This window comes from Prenolepis imparis, unplaced genomic scaffold (genome assembly GCF_030444845.1).
Source record: "Prenolepis imparis isolate NDT839.2.m4 unplaced genomic scaffold, iyPreImpa1.0 SCAF_2, whole genome shotgun sequence".
Lineage (NCBI taxonomy): Eukaryota > Metazoa > Arthropoda > Insecta > Hymenoptera > Formicidae > Prenolepis > Prenolepis imparis.
Genome location: NW_028141160.1, coordinates 9,609,632 through 9,630,589, shown reverse-complemented (window position 1 = coordinate 9,630,589; position 20,958 = coordinate 9,609,632). Strand labels below are relative to the sequence as shown.

Genomic DNA, 20,958 nt, shown 5'->3' with positions numbered 1-20,958 from the left:
GTATATTATGAGATTAATAACATACTCACCTTGGCTTCGCACAGTCGTGCTTCGAGCATCAATGATGAGATACTGTGGACGGTGGTTGAAAAAGAGTCCATAAGCCGAACAAAAATCAAAGCGTTGAATATTTATTGAAAACGAATCGCTATGTACAAACGTATTAAATACAGGTGCGTGACATTTATACAGGGTCGCAAGGAAAGAGAGAGACAGAGAGGAAAGGGAGAGAGAAAGAGAGAGGACAGGTAGCAGGAGGGGTAGGGAAAGGGTAGGTATGTTTGACCGCGTACAATAGTCAATATGTCCGCCGATAACAATAGATAACTGGCCTGCACTAGCCGCTCTGCGCAGTTTGCTTATATTTACAACCCATTTCGCCGTTTATATTTGCACGCAGAGATTGGCGTGCGCCATTTTCGACGTGCGTGTCCAGCGACCTAGAACGACGATATTTATTTGTCTAAAAGGCTAACATGTGTTGTCGAGAGAGAGGAGAAAGGGAAAGCGCACGCTCTCTACTTAAATTATTCGATAGACAACAGATAATATGATGGATGAGCTGTGAACTAGTGATATACGGCATATGCTTCTCTCTGCACGCGCGAAATCAATCGAAGCACATCGCTTTATATCACTTTTATATTACAGTGCAGAGGCATTCCAAATAACTTTAGATTTCAGATAACGAATGTGAAAAAAATAATAAAATATTAAAGTTCGCGGATTGTGGCTTATCCAACTTAATCAATTTTGCACGGATTTTCGTTTTTATTCGTAAAAGTATTCATAAAAAATTCTTAAAGAGCGAATTGCCACTAGTTTCGTTTTACAATACTGTTTGGCAGGAGAATGTGTGCGAATAAGCAAAGATCAAAGAACTCCAAATCGGGCAAGCGATGTGATTTGAGCAACAATAATATATATATACGCGATAGAAGAATTTAATTCGATTTGCGATGCTTTTCCAATTCGTTCGATTTCTATCGTGTATTTTAAGCAAAGATCGTGTCTCTCTCTCGACCGATACCTCGATCACATTGAGAAACGAGCGCAAAGAACGAATAAAAGTGAGGGAGGTAGAGTAGGAAGAGGATGAGGAGGAGGAGGAGTAGGACTGAGTGGAAGAGGGCGAAAAAAGCACGGCCGTGTGTTTCGTAACGAAGGCAGCAGATATTAAATTCCATCGGCAAACGCGGAATCCGCGTATATTCGGAGCGTCCGAGTTTCGACTTTTGTTTGCGTCTAACGGCGAGAGAGCCGAGCGCGCGATCGGGCCGCTGCCATTGCGTACGCATGAAAAATAGAGCTCGTTTGAGCTGGGAAAAGAGAGAGAGAGAGAGAGAACACGTTGTTCAACGAAAATCTCTCTCTCTCTCCGACTGCGCAGCGAATGTGGATGTACGGTCGAGCAATGCCCGAATAAATTGTGTAAATCTTTTTCGTTCGCCGGAGAAATGGTAAAATTCTCCTCTCATTGAATCGTATTTCGTACCACTGTCGAAGCGCATTTTGCAATATTGTCTTTTTCAAAGTGCCGATGCATCGAATCGCGTTATGCGCCAGACGGTGACAGCTTGTCGTCGGATCTCTCAAGATATGTAGTTCAGTTTTAAAGATCTCATTATCCAAATTTTGTAAAATATTTTTCTCGAGACAGTTTATTATAAATTTTCCTAGCTGAGACTCCATATTTGCTCGATATGGTCCAATAATTATGTATATTAAAGTCATTGCGCGTCTGATTTAAGAGGCTATATTACAGATAGGGATTTTTGGCAGTCTGACCTGACGCGGCTGGATCCACTCTCGATCATCTCGCCGTTAAAGCTCGTTCGAACAAACGTATATGACACGAAAATCGGATCGATGCGTTTACAACAATTAGAATCTCGTTATTAAAAATTGTACAAATTGTCTTTTTTTTCATCAGCTTAATAGATTATCGCTACGATGAGAATAAATAGTCGGCGGAATTGATTCGGTTACGTAATAATAATCTACGGTGATGTTTTTCACACTTATGATTTTTTTCGAATATTTAGTGAGAGTGCTTCCTACAGAAAGAATTGTCGTTACGGTTAAAATTAATCACTCTCAGAATCAAACGGTGACGATATGTGTACGATATGTTGAATTTCCAACCATTGTTAAAGATTCAAAAGATATGTGTTTCAAGTATGTGTTTTTTCTCGTTTTATAAAATAAGTCTTCACATTTTTGTTAAATATTAACTATTCATTTATTTTACACGATTTTTTCTCTAAATACAATAAATAAAAGTGATCGATATAAAAAGCTATATATGAATATTTCTAATCTTGCACGATTCTTTTTGTAGGAAGAGAGAAATATGTATAATGTAGTCCGTAGTTGTACGTTCGATCGTGCAGGAAGCTTCAGTTTTTCTAAAATTACCACTATATTATATATTTCCAAGTGGTTATATATACATCGGCCTCGTAGAAGATGCATCCGCGAGTCCTGCAGGAACGAACGTTTGGATTTTATGATGATCATATCATTCGCAGTGGACATTTGAGAAAGAACATGTGTGTATGTAAAGAATCAAGATATAATTCATAAAGACTGATCGCTGAGCCTCGAATTAAGGTCGCGATGGATATCACTTGATATACGTTTTGCTAACGCAGTGGCAGTTGTCCTTAAGTTATTGTTCTTAACTTTAGATATTAAATTTTATCAACGTCATGTCACATAGACAATTATAGATTTCTCATTTTCACAATTAATTGTACGATAATGGAACGAAATCGCGTAAAAGCTCCTGGATTTGTCATTTATTTTTGTCACATTATCGATAATTACAGAGATTTTAATATTAATTCAAATACTGATTCTTTAATTGGCAATCTAGATAATGTTTGGATAAAATAAATGAATAATGTTTCAATAATGTTTGACTAAATAAAATTGTAATGTTGGATATATAAAAATATGAAACTTTTGCACGTAATAACTCATGACCAATAAAATTGAAGAAAGAATTTGTTATATCTGTAATTGTATATTTTGATAAAAACAAAAATAAAAAAAGCAAAATTATTATTATAGAAAAAGAGAATATAAAGCAGCAAAATCTTAAAAATATTTATCAATGAATTGATGTATTTATCTTGAATTAAGACACCTAATATAATCTTATAAATTTTTTTAAATTTTCGATAAATCTTGAAGTTTTCTTAAAAATTACGCGATAAAAAATTACGCGAATAAAAGAATGTGAATCTTCTTGCGCAATTGTATAATCATACACATTCATCGCTTATATGTTCTACTATTAATTATCTTACAAATCACGAGCATGAGTCTCTTAGCCTGCACTGGGCTTTAATAAATGCTTAGAACAACGGGATTTACGTGACAATTTTTTGAACGTTAGGGGGGATATACCTCCGTCACGATTTGCACAGCTATTTATCTCTTTCTTTCGCTACACATCTCATACAGAATCATTCTAACAAGTATAGAAATCTTTCATTATTTCGTATTAACGATAGCCATTTACCTGGAAATGTACTTTACTGCTGGAATACTAGGTATTCTGTTCAGAGTAATAAAAAATTCAGATAATTAAATGACAATCATATATAATATAAAATCAATTATAATTATCGAGAAAGGCAGAAAAAAAATTAAGCTTTCTTTATTAAATGTTTATAGTCTTAGTAGACTGTTTTAATATAGAAAGCTAAACGGATTTTGCATATCAAATCAAGCAAAAACATTTACCGGGTAAATCGCCTATCTCTATTCCACGCTATAAACTTAACGTCAGGTCACATGTGCTTCTTTTTTTTCTCTCTCTCTAAAATCACGATGCATCCAACTTGTGGCTTTTGTCGCAGCAACGGGACACAGGCGAAGTTTTGCGAATCGATAGAATTAACGACCCCAAAACGATTATGCGATATACGACCGACAATAAAAATGCCGGTCATAGAATGATCTAATAATTTACATTGTCGATTAATCCTTTAACATTCTTTACACACTCTATATGAATTTATACTGCAACCTCTAATGGTATTGTCAAACATTTATGCACTTGGGCTAAGCGCATCTTAAGCTTAATAGTAGTTTAAGGGAAACTTAACGCAAACTCGCGGCTTAAGATTATTCCTTTTTCCCGAACTCTACGAAAAATGTTTCTTGTACGGCGCAACGATCTGATTAATTTTACAGAACGTTCCTCTTAAACCCATTTTATAATTCTTTGTGCATTTATAAGCTCCTTGAAGCGACGTTCGTTTAATTCCTTCTGCACGCCACTGTGGTAAATGTTCAATTAAAAAGTTTGAACAAAATTAACTCGTCGCGTTCGAGTCAATTGGAAAGAAAGATATTGATTACGTAACAAACGAATAATATAATTAGTCTGTCTTTACACATTTGTCTTCTCGAACGATAGTTTTGGGAATAAAACGATACACAGCGAATAGTATAAATAGTTACTTACGTCAAATGTCACCGAAAATACATTGATCAATATTACAATAATACAATCGACTCGATCGTATACACTCGCAATAGATCTCGCTTTGCTAAAAACAACAACTTGCTTAACTGTATTATAAACGGTATATATGTGTGTATACGTATATATATGTAGATCTATATATATATTTGAAAAAAACGAATTTTCTTCGTAAACATGTCTATAGAACTGATACATAAAAGGCTCGAAAAACGGATAACGTAATCCCACGTGAAACTCGCAAAGACTCCGATCCCGGATAAAGGGTCCACTTTTTTTTCGAGGGTCGGAGTTTAGAATGGACTATGTTATTCGTCAGGGGAAATGTTACGTACAACGCGCAATTTTCGAGTACGATTCACGTATATTCCGAACGTGACGCGAGTGCCGTTACGGCGGGAATATCATAAGCTTGTTTGCTGACAGTATCAATTTCGGAGCAGCGTATGTGCGATTTATCGAACGTGCTCCCCGCGTATTGCCGACACTAGTAACGTTCCATTTCGTATCGAATGCCGCGGATCAAAATCATAATCTATCCATTTCGATTGCACAAGCGTAGATACGGCTGCCGCAGATTCTCGGTATCATTATCGAGGGGTTATACCTAGTTTGGACGCGTAACTTCTGCAGGCGGCACATATCGGCCGATATAATCGAGAGAGAGAAATAAGAAAAACGAGAAAAAATAATTGCACGAAGACAATTGCCGGAAGATCGAATACGTTAATCAAACGTGTGGAATCACAGAAATTGGATTACGTTCAGTAATATATGTCATGCGATATATCCCGAAAATTAATACTTCGCGGGTTAAACAAGTGCATTTATAGAAAATTAACATTCTATGGCGATTGTCAAGCTTTGCGCATCACTAAATAATATACGTACCTACATCAGCAAGACAGATTTCGATCCATTCTGCAGCTTTACAAAGGAATTATTTTTAAAAAAAATGCAACTTTAACTTTTATACAGAAAATGTCTCTTTGCAGTTTGCACACAAGTGCTACGGCGATAATGATTTGTGCGATTCACATTGTCGATTAAATTCACAACGCTGTTCATAGCGATGCGTGACGATCGAAAAAAAATAGATAATTCACGATAATCGTGAAAAGTTCTGGACGCGTTCAGTTCGTAAGTTTTCGACGCCTCTTCCTTGCACGTAAAGGTATCATAGTGGATGATCTGATCATTGACACGGTGGACGATCACGGATCATCAAACACTTTACGTTTATTACAGACAATTTATGGACCGTCACCCTAGATACTAACTTGGTCTGACTTGGTCTATCTTGGTCGATGAGGGGCAGTTCCACCAATTGCCGTTTAATTCGCCGATCATAGAAAGCCGGATAAGATTCCAGCCTTCCAGTTCTCTATATCAGGTATCGTTCGACTCACCGGGTTTGTATCCGAGATTTTTTCGTTGTAGAAACAAATGGATCTCGCGGAAGCTTGGTCGGTCGACATCGTTCCTTTGCCAGCACTCGCGCATCAAGTCGTAAATCTCTTTAGGGCAGTTCTTTGGCAGGGGTAGTATCATCTGCATAAAATAAGCGAATCGATTCTAACTTTATCAGCCAATTATACCTATTAAATATATAAATGGTATTTTCGCGTTACACCAGATTAGAAAACAGATTCGTGCGACTCTCGTTATAATTCAATGCGATATTATAAAAATAAACGAAACGGATGACATAATTTAAAGAATATTTTGCGTAATTAATCATAAATATTTATAGCTCGTGCACAAACCGAGAGGGTGCAATAACAATTCTTACAGGGTACGTGTTATTTTGAAGCATTGTCAACGTTGGGAAAATGAACGCGACGCGGAACTCGAGCGCGACGCAATATTTATTACATTAAATGAATTACTAGGCAAGTAGTTATGCCATTTTCATGGAAACACACTCGCGGCTCACTTTTGTAATTACATATTTAGCACCGCGTGTACGTTTGTCTAAACCTGTTTTTTCAACGACGTTAATTGTCCTATATTTAGAGAAACTGAATATGCCGGGGTTACTTCTAAAGGGAGTTTTGTATAAAAAATTTAAAAAAAAAATAAAAAATAAAATAAATAGAATAGAATTGTAAGAATCCATAGAGAGCAAGGTAATCAAATATCTGAAAGCCGGAATAAATAGCAACGTTCAAAAAGCCTTGGCGACGCATTCAACGCAAAATCAAGTACTCAGTGTGTTCGTTACATTAAGTACATCGGACACAATGAGGGAAAGAGAGTCGAAGAATTATTTCGCGCGCACTTACCCTTCGCTCGTCCTCTTGATAAAAATAAGTCGCATTCTCCACTATTCGATGATCCGGAAATTCCTCGAAAGGTTGCTCTCGTGCGAACGTCAGAATTTCCCACAACGTGACGGCAAACGCCCAGACGTCGCCCTTGCATGTATGCCTTCCCTGTGCAATGTAAACACATCCAAGAAATGTTCACAAAAGCTCGTTTGTTACGCGTATTGCATGTTTGTTACAGCAATTTTTATTATTCATAGTTTAAGAGCACTCGTAGTTTATTACATTTTTGATATAATTGAATAAGTTTAGTCCGTGAAAAGATTTGAAATTTTCTAAAGAGAGAGTGAGTTGTAATTATTTGATACTAATTTCTATACATCATATACATGTACATCTCTCTTCTCTCTTTCTCGTTCTCTGTATATAAGAGTTAATTATTTAAAAATTTAATAACATTATAATATAAATATATTATATATACATACATAATTCTTGTTGTGACATATTCAAGTTAATATCTGATCCTCGTAAAGCGCAAAAATGATTAAAAGCAGGAATTGCACGGCATGGAAACGTAACGCTTGAGCGCGAAGGAGTAATTTATGGAAACTGTATGCGCCTTCGAGTTTCCTAAAGTTCAACTGACGTAACTCAGTTAAGCCCAAGCTTCGCGGAAAGCCGTAAAGCAGTTACACGGTTTTACTCTTTTCCTCACATTGATGGCTGTGTACCTTCCACTTCCATTGGCATGCGTATGATCCGTGAAGCAAAATAATTGTATGATAAAATATCAATGATAAGCTCTAGAGATGCAAAGGAAAAGTTTTAAAGTTAACTATTGATTTTAATTAAAATCATTATACAGTACACTCACACAACCATGTCTTTCTGTAGCATTTATCTCAGATAAATTTCTTTTCTCTTATGCATTAATTATAAAAAAAATGTAAATGTAATTATTTACTTATATATAATGATAAAAAGTGCGGAAAAAAGTTTTAAATTATTCACTACATCGTGGAAAAAATTATAATAGAAGAATGACAAAAATAATCGAAAAGTCTAGCAGTAGCGTCACAATTTTAAATTGATTTACGACAAACTATTGTATACTTAATGCGAATATTACTTCAACTTCAGTATTTAAATTACATTACCGGTAGCATGCTAAGAAGATTGCATATGCGTGCAGAGAATTTAGCCCGCGTATATTCTCGAGAGGATCTTAAGACATAATTCGATTATTTATGAAGTGCGTGATACACAATCATGTGTGCACATTATTACTTCCACGTTAATTTAAATTACGAAAGTTAAATAAAGATGAATAACGATCCAGGCAAGTGATAAAATAGCACATAATAATGATAAATTATCGTTGTTAATAAAACACATATGTCGGTGCATAAAATACGAGCGCGTCCTTCTTTCCTAAAAATGCTATTACATTTCCATGTTTAAATATTCTAAAAAATTGTAAATAAGAAGTGTTTATTTTTAATTTGCACCGCACATGATCGACTTAAGGATCTGTATGATGCGCGATCATCGAACAGTTTTTCCTCTAAAGAATGATCACAAATCGATTCGAATACGATCGACCAATGAAACCATTAAATCGACACTAATCCCGGGTAATTCTTGAAGCGGTATTTCGCGCGTAGAAACGAGGTCGTTTCATTAGCGCGATACAATGGCGGAAGCCGGATAAATGATGGACAATAATGAAACATTAATAGCGCAGTCAGTTTGAAACGACGATGTCAACTAGCTATTCGATACTATATTTCCCATTCTCATTTCTGTTTCGTTGAAATTACCATTTTGATATTAATTTGCCATTATACAGTTTCGATTCATATACGACTTCCGTAAATGACGATAAAGAATAGAGCGCCGATATATTTCTGTACATATAATTAACAAGAGTAAAATTAAATTCATATTCATAACGTATAATTAATTTTCTTAATACTTGAACAAAGTATTTTTAATTGCAAAGCTTATTTAGCAAATTTAAAAATTAAAATAATATCTAAAAAAAACTTTATATATAAGATTTATTTTTAGAAAGTGCTAATTATATTCATTAAATCTTTTACAAACTTTGCATAATCATTTCATAGAAATATTTATTTTTGGAATTTTGTAATATTAAATAGTCGAGCTTATAAATTCACCTGTCATTTTATCTTTTGCATATTTAAATAATTGAATATGTTTAAAGATTTTCCAAGAATAACTCGTTAATTATTCAGTTGAAATCTTGCGCATTTGACTCATCTCTCTGTATAATTATTTTATTATTCTTTAATCTCTGTGTAATTGAAATCTTCGATATTTCAAATTGTTATTTTGTGCAATCAAAATTTTCGCTCGTGTAAAATCTCTATTACTATTAAACGCTACATATATATTATTTGCTATGGTGTCTGACTATAGCGCGGACATATTTCACTTACATAGTTTGCCAGCTCTTAAGCGGAAAAAAATTTGCCTTTTTCTTTTGCCGAGTTCGAATTGGCACACAGTTTCCCGAATTTTCGTGAAGAGTAAACGCGAGTATCTTCCACCGTCATCTATATGTAACTATGTTGTAACACCAGCGAAAACCAGCCGTGTTCGAACGGAGAAGCGGAACGATTGTGTTTGGATTGTCGAGCGGTTAAGCTGAAAAAGCCGCTCAACATCGAAAATGAATTTTCAAACGCGTATCGCATATTTTGTCTGGTACTTTTATAGTTCAATGACGCGTATCGTGCGCTGCAATGGGCAAGCTCAATTCGCTAATACCAACGTAACCGCAGACGGCTCTATCGGCGTTGACATCGAGCGGTTTCGCGGATCGACAGTTCTACACTGGTCGCGACAATTGAGAAATTAAAAGCACGCAAGATACATTAAATAAAATGATACGTTAAATAACATTTAATTTCTATTTCGCGATAATGAAGATTAAGTCTTATGTTTTTTTTAATTTTATGTAAATAATGAACTTTTACTCGAGAAAAAAGTTTATTTCATATGAATTAAACAGCAATTTCTAATTCATTTTAGAATCAAATTAGAATCAAGAATAATTAATTACGATTTTAAATTTATTTTGTTGCGCAATGCCTGTGGCGAATGACTATCAATTTCATTTCGATTGCGAAGAATTTGTTTAAAAGGTGGAAATATTGACAAATGCACCATAATTTCATCGTCAACAAAGCAAATTGCAACTTATCGATTAGTTATATTATAACTAATGATAAATTGCAATTTATAAATGAAATTGTGTAATATAACAACAAAGATCTTTGACGATCGGAATGTATATTTCCGACAATTACTTTTATCGCATCTATAAATTTTTAAAGGACCTTCCTTCGCTGCAGTAATTATGATATGTATTTATGATGGACAGCGAAAAATTGATCGCGACTTGCGGCGGTGCGCGATGCGTAACAGCGAGTAGACTTTACTTCCGGGCGTGAAAAACAATGGAAAAAAAATATACGAGTAAAATCGAATTTCATCGCGTGGATACGTAGCCGTAGTTCGTCAAAACGGTACATCCAATTCATGCGTGGAGCGAAATTAAAACGACCCGACGCGTTTTGTCTTTCTTTTCTATTTTCCTCGTTTGCGAACGAGAGAAAATCATTTGCGCCAATTTGATATAACCTCCCTATTTTTATCTGTAATTCTATTCGAACTCCTTTCGCATCGCCGAGCTTTATTGCCGCTAACTTGCGAGAGCATTCGCCTACCTAAATCGAAAGGTTCCGATAAAAACGCACTAGGAGATTTGTATCGCGCAAGCGCTAAACTTTTAGATACCCCGAAGGTAAAAAATATCGAGAGAGAGAGGGTTAAAATATGTAACGCTTAAATATACAGCAAGCATTCATTGTATACACTCACCATTAGCATTGATTCCCATGCCATCCATCGAATCGGTAATGGAGGACGTCCATCAACACGGAAGTAATCTGCTGCGTATGCGCTTCGTCCGCTGCCCAAATCGGATACCTTAATGGTACATCCGCGACACACTATACAATTCCTGAAAAATATTTGAAAACATTCCTCTCTTGTGATTCCTATGTAAAGCCCCTTTTTCCCTCTCGTTGAGTAATATATTCCGAAATGTATTTCATCTCGCGAATTTTGAAGAGATGAAAAACAATGGAATTATTTTTTAATCAAATTAACACTTCCATTCTTTTATTATCGATGGCCATGAGATCGCTGCTAACTGTACAGCTGCAACATTCTATCGGTCTCTGTATCAAATATATATATATATATATATATATATATATATATATATGTGTGGCTAAATGAATATGCGTTCGTGCGCTTTATTTTTTTGTATTCTGCACGCGACAATCATATTAAAAACAAACAGAGTTTATCGAAATATGTATCACAAGAGCATAACTAAATGCTAGTTTTTCAGTTTATGATTTTTTTTGTATATACTGGCGTAAAAAAGACCCTTTAGTTTATCTCTATATAACTATAAATAAATAAATAAATATACATACATATATAGAGTTAAAAAATATCCGTATACATATTTGATACAATCTGTATCAAAATATAGATTTCAAAAAAATAGATTATGAAATAATAAAAAAGGAAGAAACTATTATTTTTTAAATATCACATAACAAAGATACAAAATAAATAGTTATATAGCTATACATAAATAAATATATTTGTATATATAGTTATAAAAATATATTTGACAATATCTTATCAAAATAGATTAATTACAAAATAGATTATAGGATAATAAAAACGGGAAAAACTTTTTTTTTAATATCATATAACAAAGATACAAAATTTAATTCGCACGAGTGACATTTTTTCAATAATTATAATGGATGAAAAATAATTAACGAACAGAATGTTGCAGCTGTTGCACGATTGACGCACGAGATCGTATTTTGCAGTTTTGTTTGCGAGCTTGCGAGAACTCGCGTTTAAGCAGCTCATGATAGGATAGTTGCGAGCATGTCGAAAACGACGGTCGTTCAAAGTTTCGCGCTGATTTGTGCGTAAACTTCACCGTTTATCGCGTTTCATGGTAAAAGGGTAGTGGCTCGCTGACGCGGGGGATGGTTTAGTAGCGACGCTTTTATTTTACGCGCCCCAATGGGTACTTTCGCACCCGTTGTCAACGTCTGCACGCTCTGTCGGATTTGTTGGCAAGTTTTTCTACTTCTGGCACCGTAAAAACATTACTCGTCAACTTTTGTTTGCTTTCTCGCGCATCCAAATGCAATCGCGTTTTTTTTTAAATCACAAAAATGCATGTATTATTATGCTAGCTCTTATAATTATGTATTAGCTATATAGCGACGAATTTCAATAAAATTTGTTTGCAAAGATACGCAGAAATGATTAATGAGAATTACAAAACTTAATATATTAATGGAAAATGTCCAATAAATCCATAATTTCTCGAGAAATATAATGTATTTGATATTTGTGTTTATATATATAATGCAAATTAAAAAAAAAACACAAATCATCTTTTAACAATTAAACATGTTATTCTTCATTTCGTTTATGTTTCAGCATAATTCTCAAAATATATAATTCAATATGCGTGTGCAATTGTTTATTCTTCCTAATATAATAGAATTATTCGCTATTTAAATTATTTATTCTATCCTGAACTATCCTAAAATATACTTGAGAATTGTGTTACAAAAAATAATGTGTCCAAACTGTTAAGAAATAATAAGTCACTTTTTTTTTGTTGCATCACAAACACAAATATCATATACGTATACTACACTTTTCTACAAATCACGAACAAATTTCACCCCTTTTGTCTGGCTTCTTGTACCCCTCGCTGCTGTCGCGACAACGATCGCGCCAAGGGGCATAATAATTAAGCCTCACGATTAGAGTTAATAATTCGAACACGTGATCCGGACCCCTCCGGCCTCTTTCTATCCCTCCATTCCCTTGCTTTTAATAGCTCTACGATATTGGTTGTCGTGCCGCGCTGCCGGCGCTGTCGGGTTCAAGAGTTTCCAAATCGCGCACAGGGTGGAAAAGCACGGTTTAGGGGCAAGCGAAATCGTTAGATTGGGTATATATATATATATATATATATATATATATATATATATATATACATATATATATATATATATAGACGTTAGGAAGGGGGAGTGAGACGATAAAACAATCGACCACTGTAATAAAGCAATCCCATCGTAATGCCTGGAGGCATGCTTTCGTACGCTTACAGAAAGACCGAATAGAGTATGCATTTGTTTGTTTGTTTGTTTGTTTGATGCGTGAAACGATTCCGTCCGATCATTGCGAAACGCTGCAGACAGAGATTAAAGCGTTCTTTTCGAAATTTAAGATCAACGGAATTTAATAAATTCCCAAACAAAAGCTGTACACAGGAGCTATGCTATAATTGAATGTATTTTTTTTTTTACTTTTGTAACATTATTCTATGATTTCACAAAAAAGTATAGTTATTGTAACGACAAATATGTAACAATGTCATATTCTTTTAATTTTTCAATATAAAAAATATTAACAAATTATATCTAAAAAGTAAAAATTTTTACAAACATTGCAGCAGCATAAACAAATCATTATCAAAGATACATATCGTCTTATTCTAAATATACGCTCTCTCAAGATATACATTCTCGCGGGGAAGATTGACGGGTTCTCTGCTACGTGCGTTTAGTTTTGCTTACGAAACAGCAAACCCATAATACAGCAAACAACAACTGGCTCATTAATGAGCAAGCCCTCAAAGCAACTTATGGGAAACAATGTAAGCTTACCTCGTGGCGAGGTCCCGATGCACGAAGTCCATTTCCTCAAGATACTTCATGCCGGATGCTATTTGCGTGGCCATGTAAACCAATGTGCCGAAACTGCAATACGAAGAACGGGGTCGGTTATATATGTCGTGAAGTTTACTCGCAGAAACTCCTCAGTATACATAGATGAGGCGTTTGTAGCGGTAAAGCCACAAACGGCGGACGTTCAACTCGACGAATCGTAGTACGACATTTTTAATGCAAATAAAGTAAAATATTTCCGTTGCTCTCGAACTACTTTACAAAGTATATAAATCTTAACGCTTCAAATTAAACTTGTGGAACTCCCTTCTTTACACAAAAAAGCATATTATTATTACCTTTAATAACTTGTTAAGACGATACAAATTTTTTTTTTTTAGTAAAGAAATATTTTTATATATTTTTTTCCTTTATGCTGATTTTGCTTGTATTAAGTTAAGTTTAATATTTTCCACTTGTCGATTTTCACAGCGAAAAATTAGAAAAATCCTTTTAGTTTCAAAAATCCGCTTTCCTATTATTTCTATTTTCCGGTAATCGAATTTAAAAATTGGGCAAAGTGCGACCAGTATGCGTTAGTTACGATTAAGCGTTCGTTCGCGTTCGTTCGCTGAAAACGTATGTAGGTAGGTAGCTAGATACGTTTTTACTATTTACACTCCCTGGTACGTATATAGGGCGCAAACCATTTACGGAACGACCCTGCGTGGTATTTCTACGAGAGATACGTCGATAGAGTCGTTTTGATGGTAGCGTGTCGTCCTTCTGACAGTCCTTTGACGTTGTTACGACATGAACGTGTACATCATATATGCCAAACAAGTAATAATATATAAAATAGTTACAAGAAGAGCCCATACTCGATTGATAGATACATCAATATTCTTATCTTGTTCACCGCATTGAATAAAAATGTCCGTTCGAAAAATTGAAATATTTAAGCTCGCCATAATATATAATTTATTCCAAAATGGCATCTAAAAATATCTATCATATATGTACATAGGTATATGAATTCTAAAATATCTCTTATATTTATGTATCTCGTGACGTTAATATTAATAATATTGTAATTATATATTGTTAATATTATAATACAAATTATAATTATATATATGAATTTATATTTAATTCTAGAATATAGTAAACTTACTGAGAATACGCGAATTATTAAGAGAGCATGAGAGACGTTTAATATCGTATCGTGCAAAAATTTTCCCAGCGATTCAGCGTCGCGAAAATCTTAAAGCCTCATTTGCGACGTCGGCGAAATGCGATTCTGCGTAGAAAGCGTACTAGCTCGGCTATTCTGAATAGTAGATTCGCGCGACAAACTGGCCTTAGTTAAAAAGACGACTCGCGCAAAAATAAATGAAAACTTCGTTTATTATGAGCGACACACAGTATACATATGTCACGGCAATTTAATGAACTACTTCGGAAATACCGCAAATGCGGTTGTTAAGCGCAAATTATTCAAATGCACCGACGTTTAAGAGCCGCGCGCAATTAAATCGTACAAATGCGATGTTATTCGCGATTTTCAGCATTATGGATCTTCTTAAAAATTAAATACGGAGAGATGCGCGCATATATGGTATCTCTCGATTAACGGCAGCTGTTTTTGCATCTGTTCATGACATCTGCATCGAGGATTATCCAAACCAAAAAAATTAAATTCGCAAAACACGGGACGTGATATAAAGAGTGGGTAAAATATTACAAAACTATATCGCGAGACTCTGTGATTGTGGAATATTCTATTCGCGTATTCCGTGTACAGCGTATTATCGAATATATCCCGATGCATCGATGTTTTCCGCGGCATTCGATATGGGAACAAAGCGAGATCTCCGGCGGCTGCTTCATCTCGTGCGAAAGCTGAAAACGCGCGGGAAAACACGCTCCGCCGACACCTGTCACGAGCACCGATGATCCTCTCCGTCGCTCACCTCTCATTTTCAGCCGATTTCTCGTATTTCGAGTACTTTCCGTGTAGCCCTGACAATCGCGCGTTTTCACGCGCCCTCCGGACTGATTGGAACTGACGTTCTCCGTGGCGACAGAATAAAACAAAAATTCGCACGATCGCGTTCGACCGGGACGCCTATTGTACTGCTGCTCGAATGCTTTCATCGTTCATTTATGGTAACGCACAAAATAGTCATTGTGCGCCATGTAAATTACTCCCCTATGCATTCAACGTTTTCGCAATACTATAAAATCAGCATTTGTTATGTTAGAAACTTCGATAGAGACTCTATAATCAATATATATTACACATCTCATTGATAAATTTTTATTTCCTTAATCAGATTAGTCCATTAATGCATATACACTTGCGTTGTTAATTAATTAAATAAATATTACTTTATATCAATAATTATTTATCAAAATTATTTATCAATAAATAATTTATTGAAGGTGCTGCTATATAATGAGCACTATAACTTATTCGCGAAAATACGGGAATGATATCAAAGCAAAATTTAGAACATGTCGAAATATGGTTCATTGATTTTACGTCAGAATGATGATTGTATAATTGTATAATATCTATTTCGGATGTGATATTTACTTCGAGTGTTGTAATGCCAATTGGCAGTGTGCGTTAAAGCGGACATTGATAATGTATTGCTTTTAAAATGATGCGATGGTACCAATGTTACAAATTATTCCGTATACCACAATATCAAATTTGTGCTCATTAAATTATGTTAATTACTCGAATAACGACCGTACCTGCGATACATGCGCATTTTTCGTTATATACCTCTGCTCGCGTGCGAATCGAATTCCCAAACGATCTCTCAAAAACGTACAACGGCACATATTTATGAACGACCGAGGACTATTATGGCTCTTGATGAAATATATTAACATCTAAAGTACAATGTTATGCATTTGTCGATATATTCGGCGATCGTTAATGAAAACATTAGAGTAGAGTGTCACCGAATATGCACTTAAGAATTAATAATATCAATTAATTGATTAATTAATTAATGCAAAAATCAAAGAGTTAAAAAAATTATCGTGTACCTGAGTGTCTTGGCTATGTGCAGATTCGAAGTCTCGGCGATGTGGCTCTGCAGGTATTGATTTAAATCCCCGTACTCGCCGTTTTCCAATACGATACACATGGGATCATTCTCGAGGCTGGCACCAAGTAACCGCGCGACATTTCGATCGGCGAGTCGCACCAGCCTTTTTGCCTCCTGTTGAAATTCTATCCTGGAAAACACATGGAGCATCCAAAAGTAGATAATATCTTTGTATAGGTTTTCGCGGTACCAAAGCCACGAGTATCGAATAGGTGCATGTATATATAATACATGTGCGTGTGTGTATGTGTGTGCATAGAAAGTAATGCAGGTATTCTGTTCTGGTATTGCTCACTTGTTTCTCGAGAGTTTGTCGTTTCGCAAGAAAGAAAGAACGGAGGGAAGTGATGCGAAAGCGCGAAGGAAAAGAAGACACTTACTGGTATATAAGACTATAGTACACGAGAATAAAGACGAAAGCATCGTGACTATTGAGCTGTAGTAATAAATAAATACTGAATAAATATTGAATGCAGACGATGTAGAATAAGATAAAATAGAATACTAAATATTTCATATACTTAATCAATCGATAAGGGTTCGACAGGTTGTATTAAAATCCACGGCTTTATATCTTTCTGAATGTTTAATGCTTGTAAGATGGTCGTTTGCTAATATCGTAAATTATTACTAAAAAATATATTACACGTAATTACAGATTAATTTATTATTTTATAATCGATTTGTAATCAATTTGATTCAATCATGAATAAAGTAAGCATTATGGCAAATACAAAGTAATTCATGATATTTGTGCAATTATTAATTCAAAAGTTTGCATTTATTATTGAAACTTCTCTATATTTCAAACGCGTATTTGTATAAATGAGTATGCAACTTTCATATAAAAAAAAAAAAAAAAATTTTATTTCGGATATGCATCATTCATTGAGATTGATTCATTGATGAAATACGCATTTGATCACTCAGAACATAACTCTATACATCGTGTTAATTATCGAAAAAGATATTAAAGCGCAGAATTATTTTATATTTATGAAATAAACGCGCAACATAAAATCAATCATGTTGAAAATAATAAGATGGAAGTAGAGAGACATCTTCTTTGTTGCATCGAAAAATTCAATTGTCACGCGAGCGAAATAGAATCAAGGAACGAAAATCTATCAGGGCGGTTTGGATTGACAGACTTTTTCCGGAATGTCGCAGCCGGCAGAAGGACGGATGTAGAAAAGGATAAAAGCCGTGGACGATTGCGCTCCAATATGAGTTGCATCCGCTTTTCGCCGACGACACGGGTTCCGCGGGCTTTTCCTAGTCGGCGAAATGTGTTTTGTAGACAATGCCATCCGTGATCCTGTCTGCGGGGATCATCCTTTCGCTACTGCGACGACAACGCGTCGTCGGGGGGCCAGCGATTCCGCTACGACACGCTCCGCCGCCTGTTTCCATCTCTATATCGGCCTATATCCGCGAGCAAAAATCGCGATCGTCCGAAGAACAAAACATTGCTGTAGCGGCATCGCGAACGCGGTAAAAAGGAATAAAGTCTTTTTTATTGGCTGATGTAGTATGGTCGAGTTGCGAGAGGATTCTTCGTATGGATTGGATATTCTATAATTCTATATTCTTCCCCGAAGTATATCTTACAAAAGCAAATAATGCTTCTAAATATATCACAACAATTTGTAACATTTTTTTAATTATTACACTTATTTATATTATATTCATTATAATTATTGAATCATTTTTTCTCATACGTACGTAAATATTATTCAATAAAATTATATATATATCGCGCGCGTAGTATTGCTGTAATCAGTGATTACTGATTTTCAAATATTTCTCTGAAAAAAGCCGGGATGAAGCACGTACAGAGCGTATATACGCACTGATTCGTTAAGTAGGTTATAATGGTAGATTTAGGCGAGGATGGGAAAATTGCGTAAATACGAAAATAATATTTCCACGTAAACAAAATTATATTGAATATAAATATTTCATATCGCCGATCGGTAAATTGCATGTTACATAGAGAAAAGACCGTTTTTGAATACAGGAGTTTTTGTTGCGTTTTCAATTTTCTAAAGGCGTAGAGAGAATTCGCGTTGCTTCATGAAAAAAAAAAAATTATATTTGACGTGAACACACAATTCGATTACATGCTAATCATCGATCGCTTAAAGCTCTTCCGCATTATCCGGCCGCATCTACTTAATACGCGTGTCATTACATTCGGAATCACTTTGTCTCGTTTATTATTGAATTACGCGCCGTTAAATGCGGCGCTCTATATAATCTATCGGAATTTAATTTTTTTATCGTCGGATCTGTACTGCGTACTTTCGTTTTTTACTTTTATTCATTATACGTGGTCTTCTTTCGAGGATCAAAGCTCCGTATAAAATGCATACGTTTATTAAAAAGTAAGCACAATTTGATGTCTTTAGCGCGATAGTAGAAATGCAAAGTGTAATTAAAATTAATCAGGCGGATCTTTTATTATATTGGTAGCAATTGATAGAATATAATAGATGTAAAAAATTATACGCTATTATATATGCTATTATATAACATTTGTTATTCATTAGTAAATAATACAATTTCTCATAATGTAAAAAAGATAATATTTCACACACACATACGCACATATAAAACATTTTTTAAATAATGATTATCGACTCCTTAAAGTAGTGTAAGTCAATGAAAGTAGTCTAAATAAAAATATTACAAATTAATTCTTATAATAATTCTCATAATAATTTTTATAATAATAAATAATAATAAACAATGCAATATAATATATGCAATAATAATTAATTTGGACATTATGATTAAAGAGTTAAATGCAAAACGATGATATAAAATAATGGTGTTATAAATGTAAGTAGTATAGGTCAATGAAAGTAGTATAGATCAATTAAAGTAATATAAATCAATAAAAATAGTACCAATCAATACATATAATAATAAATAATAGGTAATATTAATTAATTTGGACATCATGAATTAAAAAGTTAAATGTAAAATGTGACATAAAATAATGTAGTAAATGTAAGTAGTATAGGTCAATAAAAGTAGTGTAGATCAATAAAAGTGATATAAATTAATACAAATATTAGTTAATATTTATAATACAAGTTAATATTTATAATAATAATTAATAAACAATATTAATTAATTTGAATATATATCTCTCTCTCTCTCTCTCATGATTAAAAGGTTAAATAAGAAACAGTGACATAAAATAATGTAGTAAATGTAAGTAGTATAGGTCAATATAAGTAGTATCAATCAATAAAATATTACAAGTTAATATTTATAATAATAAATAATAAGCAAAATTAATTAATTTGAACATCATGATTAAGGGATTAAATGCAAAACAGTGATATAAAATAATGATGTAGTAAATATAAGTGGTATAGGTCAATGAAAGTAGTGTAGATCAATGAAAATAATATAAGTCAATAAAAATACTACCAATCAATACATATAATAATAAATAATAAGCAATATTAATTAATTTGGACATCATGAATTAAAAAGTTAAATGCAAAATGTGACATAAAATAATGTAGTAAATGTAAGTAGTATAGGTCAATGAAAGTACTCTGCGATCGTATAAAGAATCTTTTTTGACTTTTCATAGACAATTCGTATAGCAAAATAAAATTATTTGAAATTACTTTAATCTTGTATATATAAAAAACTGACAGTTCTTATATTTTTATTTAAATCACAGAAAAAATGTATATGAAACTTAATTAAGAAAATGATTCTTACCTAAGAGCATCGGAAGATCCTGGTTTCAAGGATTTAACAACAACCAAATCGCTAGAAGTATTCCTGAAGATCTCATCATATCCAGGAAATCTATCGACTTCGCAGAGGTGAACATCGCCGAAGTATCCGCAGCCGAGATTTTCAACGATGTTGAGTTTTTCTCGCGGAAAATCGAGGATACACTCGGGTATTTCTTCTTCTTCTTCTGTGAGCATATCTTCCGGGCTATAACTAGTCATACTGCTAGAGGCTTTCGCGCTCATCGGGGGTGGGGTGCTCGGTGTCGGCGAGGGTGGCAGTGGTGGTAAAGGACTCTGCGATGATACACGCGAAAATGATCATGATTATTTTTCGTCGATCACTATAATTTTAACAATCGACAACTCGACAATCGAAGCAAATATTTTTACTTTTATTTATCGAATAAAAATCCCTTAAAAAAATATAAAAAATATATTGCCTAATACGATAATATAAATAAATAAAAATACATATTTTTT

The 20,958-nt window shown here is 34.2% G+C and overlaps 1 protein-coding gene and 1 long non-coding RNA gene across 2 annotated transcripts in view; one reads left to right on the top strand and one right to left on the bottom strand.

Moving 5' to 3' along the window:
- The window catches only part of LOC145948981 (uncharacterized), a 68,109-nt gene that overhangs the window by 22,010 nt on the left and 25,141 nt on the right, over positions 1 to 20,958 (top strand). The gene's annotated exons all lie outside the window — the stretch shown is intronic.
- The window catches only part of Ddr (discoidin domain-containing receptor 2), a 185,017-nt gene continuing 164,185 nt past the window's right edge, over positions 127 to 20,958 (bottom strand). Inside the window, exons 16-21 of the mRNA XM_083058613.1 lie at positions 20,459 to 20,772; positions 16,650 to 16,841; positions 13,587 to 13,679; positions 10,678 to 10,819; positions 6,784 to 6,933; positions 127 to 6,049 (exon numbers count right to left, since the gene is read on the bottom strand). Coding sequence (XP_082914739.1) covers positions 5,888 to 6,049; positions 6,784 to 6,933; positions 10,678 to 10,819; positions 13,587 to 13,679; positions 16,650 to 16,841; positions 20,459 to 20,772 — 1,053 coding nt within the window. The 3' untranslated portion in view covers positions 127 to 5,887. The remainder of the gene's footprint in view (positions 6,050 to 6,783; positions 6,934 to 10,677; positions 10,820 to 13,586; positions 13,680 to 16,649; positions 16,842 to 20,458; positions 20,773 to 20,958) is intronic.